Source organism: Notolepis coatsorum, assembly GCF_963971535.1.
Source record: "Notolepis coatsorum genome assembly, chromosome: 16".
Lineage (NCBI taxonomy): Eukaryota > Metazoa > Chordata > Actinopteri > Aulopiformes > Paralepididae > Notolepis > Notolepis coatsorum.
This window is the reverse complement of record NC_140180.1, coordinates 64,942,736-64,948,708: the sequence shown is the minus strand read 5'-3', so window position 1 is coordinate 64,948,708 and position 5,973 is coordinate 64,942,736. Positions and strand designations below refer to the sequence as shown.

The window sequence follows — 5,973 nt, the reverse complement described above, 5'->3', positions numbered from 1 at the left end:
ATACACGCGACTCTACCTTGTATATAGTATCCAACACACATTGCACATCCCTTTCTGAAAACAAATATTACCAGTTCTCTGTCTAGCCCTTTGTCTCGCTTTTTGTCTCTCTCTCTGTCTCATACATTGATACACATGTGTTGGACATGACTCAGCAGGAACAGCAGCAGCCTATGGGATTGATATTGTCATTGGTGGAGGGGGTGTTTTATCCCCCCTCTACTACTTCTACTACAAATCTGCAATGTTTTGTACTGTATGTGTTTGTTCTTAAATCTTAAAGATGTCACCCTCTCATTCACCTCCATGTGTTTTACAAACCTCTCCATGTCTCAAAAACATACTTCTGACTAAAATATGAATTCATTCAAATCTGTATTTATATTTGAAAGGCAACTGAGGTTTCCCTCATTTACAGTTATGTGAGTTTTCATACAGTGATAAGCTATCATAAATACAGCATAGAAAATCACAACAATAATAGAATAGAATCTTTATTGTCATTGTTGGTACAACGAAATTTAGTTTGGAGCATCACCACTGGCATACAAGCATACTGAATATAGCATGTGCGAAATAATAATGTCAATCATAATAATATAATAATATAGTATCAATGTCCCAAGTGCAATAGTGCTAGTGCAAATAAATAAATAAATATTACAGTGACAGTCCAGTTGAGTTAATGGATGGAGGGGGGGGGGGGCGTTGACTTGCAATGGATGGAATAGTGTATAGTGCAGCAATGCAAGTTCACAGTTATTGTTGTAATGGAGAAGTGGGAGTTATGTCACCGGGGGTTGGGGAGGGGGGGTGCGAGGGGAGGGGCAGAAAGTTGATGTTGATCGTTGAGCAGCCTGACAGCCCATGGATAGAGGCTGTTGGTCAGTCTGCTAGTTCCGGACTGGATGTATGAAGACAACTGTATGACAACTGGATGTATGAAGACAAATAATAAGACAACAAGACATGATGAAAAGCAAGGGATGAAAGCAAGGGATAACAAATCAATTAAAACATGTACAACTTGATTGACAATGGTTGGAGATCAAGGTCTTAACCTCTTAAGCCCTAGCCATATTTTCAGAAAATTCACCTAAAAGTACATACCCAAGTAAATGGAAGATGGCTCCACTTCTACAAGGTCCATTTGCTGGTTCTTGGTATCTAGGGACATCTATGGACCTCAGAGAATGTTTTCCCTAATATTGTGTCTGTTACTATGCTTGAGTAAATTGTAATGAACCAAAGAAGAAGATAAATTAATATTAATATAATTTATTTTCCATCTTTGACGATGAATAACACCATGTTAACATTGACCAGAAGTGAAAAATTGCCACTGAGCTCATTCGTTATTGCCATAAAATACAACATATGCTTTGATTTTTAGTACACTTGATCTCAAGAAGGTGCTGGCTTTTTTTCACGTCTGGTCAATGTTAGCATGGTGTTATTCACTGTCAAAGATGAAAAATAATATATATAATAATAATTTATATTCTCCTTTGGTTCATTACAATTTACTCAAGCATCTAATTTAATATTTGTGTCATGTTCTAAAAATAAAATCAGCTTTATAGAGCAGAAACATTTTAACCTCTTAAGCCCGAGTGGTCCTGTACCAGTACGAGAATGATGCCATAAATCCATCTCTACAGAATGTTGCGTTTTCTTTTCAAATGTAACCAAGAGTAAAGACCCTAACCAGCCAAACAGCAGTCAAGGTGTATATTTTCAGCACTAAGTTTGTTTACCAATGATTTTAAGTGATATTAGTGAAATATGAGTTTATAGAAATCTCAGGGCATCGAGTCGGAAAAAGGCGAGGATTGGCACGAGGATTTGGCGCAACCTGACTTGAGTGTAGTCTTTTGAGAGAAGAGACCCTGGGTTTTTGATGGGCTTTCGAATTTCAAGAAACTACACTTTCCAGCTCACGCCAGCCCCTGTCAATCATCTGACCTCTATATTTTTTATTATATCTCACGGGTGGAACTAACCTGAACATTATTACCATGAATTAGAACGCAGATCTGTGATTGAAAAACGGCGTTGCAATCTGATGAAAAATGGCAGAGAAATTTACATTATAAGAAAGTAACTGTACTTACAGTAGATTTCATTCACGGTTTTTGCTGCATGCCTGGTGATACTAAATCCAGATTGAACTCTTCCATTGGAAAGGGGAGGCCTGATATTCTATATTCTATAATCATATTTCAAATTGCATGTGTCCGGATGGCAGAATTCAGTACTGTATCTACAAAACCTTCTGTTTAATCATCTGCCTTTTATTCATTTGCTTAGATTTTTTGTACACGTGATCTCAAGTAGGTGCTGAATGAGCTCAGTGGCAATGTCTGGTCTTTTTGTCTTTTCATGTCTGGTCAATTTTAGCATCGTGTTATTCACCATCAAAGATTACGAAAAAAATTATATTCTCCTTTGGTTCATTACAATTTACTCAAGCCTATAACAGACAAAATATTTCTGACATTGGGAATACATTCCCTGAGATCCATAGATGTCCCTAGATACCAAGAACATGCTTTTAGTTCTATTTACATTTACGAAAGAGGATCCATTGTAAAATATTCTAACGTTGTCAAACGTTGTGATGTTGTAAAACCTAAAAGTTTACATTTTACAATGTTAAAACGCTTTACATATAAATCTTCACTGTCCACACAGAGCAGAGAAGGTACATGTGAAGGTGAGTGGCAGTATATGAACTTCAGGGTGAGGAACATACAGTCAAATGTTCCACAAAGTTCCATGGTGATTTATCAGTCTAATTCTGTAGGTGTACCTGCAAATCAGTCTTTTCTATACTAAAATTTTAAAATGTATTGTGTTCTTTAAATCCCTTAGTTGAAATCATTTACACCAATAAATTAGATGGAACAGACCACTTAATGTGTGCATAATGTACACACACACACACACACACACACACACACACACACACACACACACACACACACACACACACACACACACACACACACACACACACTTTCACTTTATTTCAATAATCCAAACATTTGTGAATGACTACCATTCCAAGGGCTGATGGCCAATGTTCTACTGTACTACTGAACAGGTTGACGTCATGGTTTATGTCTGTACTGTATGATATCTTGTGTGTATATACCATCTTAAAAAAGATGTGTTGATACAATGCAGGATGTGATGTCACTAAATAAACATACAGATGTGTCAAAAACATGACACAACAAGTTGTGTTTTTAACACACCAGTTTGGTTAGAGACAACACACTGTGTGTTATTCTTAAGTAGATTATCCTCCTACTTTCATATTTCCTACTTTCCTGTGGTATTGAATGCATCTCACATGACCTCGTCATTGAGTCTTCACAGCAGGACAGATTCAAAGAGGGACTTCTGGTGACGACGGCTTTATGTGCAACAACTGTGTGAATTTTTGTTCTTTCATTCACTGTTTCTTCTCGTGATGAATCATTTTGTCAAGCATCTCAGATGTTGACCTAGGATCACTGAGATAGCCTCCAGGACCATTATAGTCAACTGTCTGGCTCACACCGCTCACACCTAGGGTTGGGTACCGTTCACATTTGAATGGTACCTGTGAATCGATACCGGTACCCAACGGTACCTTTTTTCCGGTACTTTAGTCTCTAAAAATGAAATCCACCTACCTCAGTTGTAAAAAATATTCCAAACTTCAAATTATTTATTATCATTATTATTTATTTAGAACAATTTGTTAATATATATAATATATAATATTGCAGCGAGCATTGTCTGCATCTAGCTTTGTAAAGTGTAACCACACCTGCAACCGTTTTCGGCTTGCCATTGCCCCGACTGCTTTGTTGTTGAATCAAGTCAAATCCTAGGTAAGCGTGTATTGTGCGCGTAAACGTTGACGTGAACGTGCGGCACACTTCATAGGTTTCGTTTAGCTGTAAACGAAAAGTTGACGTCATCGGACTTAAAAAAATAAAAAGGTATACTTTTTTAATTAATTTTTTTTACTTTTTACGAAATGTGGCACCGGTGGATCTCTCGTGAATGCCAGCCAAGGCAGTGTTATGTTTACACAGTGTCATTACAGTGGCTCCTTGCTGCCCTCTAGGGGTCAGAAAATAATTATTGCATCTTTAAATTACAAATTGGAACGCACAGAACATTTCATACTAATAGTAAAACCCCACAAATGGAATTTCAACCTATTTACAGTATCTGTTATTCTCAATGTTATTCTCATTTCCGAGGTGGTTTTCCAGATAAAAGAGGTTCTACTATATGTTTGTGTTCTATATTAATTCGCTATATGTGATTGTGTATGTGCGTGTGTGTGTGTGTGTGTGTGTGTGTGTGTGTGTGTGTGTGTGTGTGTGTGTGTGTGTGTGTGTGTGTGTGTATACACATGTATATGTGTGTGTGTGTGTGTGTGTGTGTGTGTGTGTGTGTGTGTGTGTGTGTGTGTGTGTGTGTGTGTGTGTGTTTCCACAGCCATTCGAGGCTTCTCCCCGCATCACAGGATCAATAGTTTCGCGGAGGCGAAGGGCCTGGACCGGATCAACGAGCGCATGCCGCCCCGCCGCGAAGGCGTCAGCAGTGTGGGCCTGTCCTTGGGCCGCATGAATATGGGAGAGCCCAATGGCACAGATAATAACAGCAATATACAGTGATACACACACACCGGCAGGAACACACTGACACACTCACACACACACAAAAACAAACTGACACTGACAAACACACATAGACACACTGACACACACAAACACACACATAGACACACTGACACTGACACACACACACACACACACACACACACACACACACACACACACACACACACACACACACACACACACACACACACACAGAAACACTCTCACACACACATACACACACACACACATACTGACAGTTACAATATTTACAATATAATTGACCATTTATTGGTATGGTACCATATTTATAGATACCTGTACATAGGCATATATACAGAAATGCAGACACACACACATAATTACACACATATGCATAAACAGACACATACACATACATAAACAGATGCACACATGCCCCCCCCTCCCACACACACACACTATATTCTGTACAGTACATAGGCCTACAGATAAACACACACACGCACACACATGCACACACAAACAACAACATAGACACATACACACACACAAACAAACACACACATACACACACACACACGAACACACTCACACACACACACACAAACACACACACACACACACACACACACACACACACACACACACACACACACACACACACACACACACACACACACACACACACACACACACACACACACACACACTCCCTGTCCCCTTTCCTTTGCCCCAGCTGTGTGTGTAGGTGGGAGCAAACTATAACACTGAAAAGGCTGAGTCTCACTGAACTGACCATCCCTATATAGAGAACTACAACTCCCATGTACCTACATGGAGGGGGAAAACTACAAGACCTACCGTTCACCGTGTATAGTGGGGGGGGGGGGATCACAATTTGGTTACATTATCAGCATGGAAATGGCTGTGTTGGTGAGATGTGTTGTGTAAGGGGGTTTAAGTATTGGTGGTGAGGTGTGGGGATCTGGTGATGAGGGCAGGGGTTAAGAGAGTCACTTCCTGTTTATGAGTTTAATGCTTCTCCTGTTTGAATTCGAATCAGACCGGTCACATCACGCTATCAACTTGAGTTAAGAGGTGAGAAGCTAGAAGGGGTGTGTGTGTGAGTGTGTGTGTATGAGAGAAAGAAAGAGAAAGAGAGAGAAAGTTCATGTGTGTATGTGTGTGTGTGCGTTTGTGTGTGTGAGTTTGTGCGTGTGCATGCCTCAAAATATAAGAGTGTGGTTGAACATTTGAATAGTGTTTTTCATCTGCGAACATACACAGATATTACTGTCACATGTCACACCAATAAAAGGAAAAT

The 5,973-nt window shown here is 39.5% G+C and overlaps 1 protein-coding gene across 2 annotated transcripts in view; it reads left to right on the top strand.

Moving 5' to 3' along the window:
• Positions 1-4,682, top strand: part of ppp3cb (protein phosphatase 3, catalytic subunit, beta isozyme) — a gene marked incomplete at both ends in the record, with an annotated part of 215,587 nt that extends 210,905 nt beyond the window's left edge. For both annotated transcript variants that reach the window (XM_084331763.1, XM_084331764.1), the window contains one exon: positions 4,504-4,682. In XM_084331763.1, the coding sequence (XP_084187889.1) occupies positions 4,504-4,682 (179 nt within the window). The remainder of the gene's footprint in view (positions 1-4,503) is intronic.
• Positions 4,683-5,973: the final 1,291 nt, after the last annotated feature.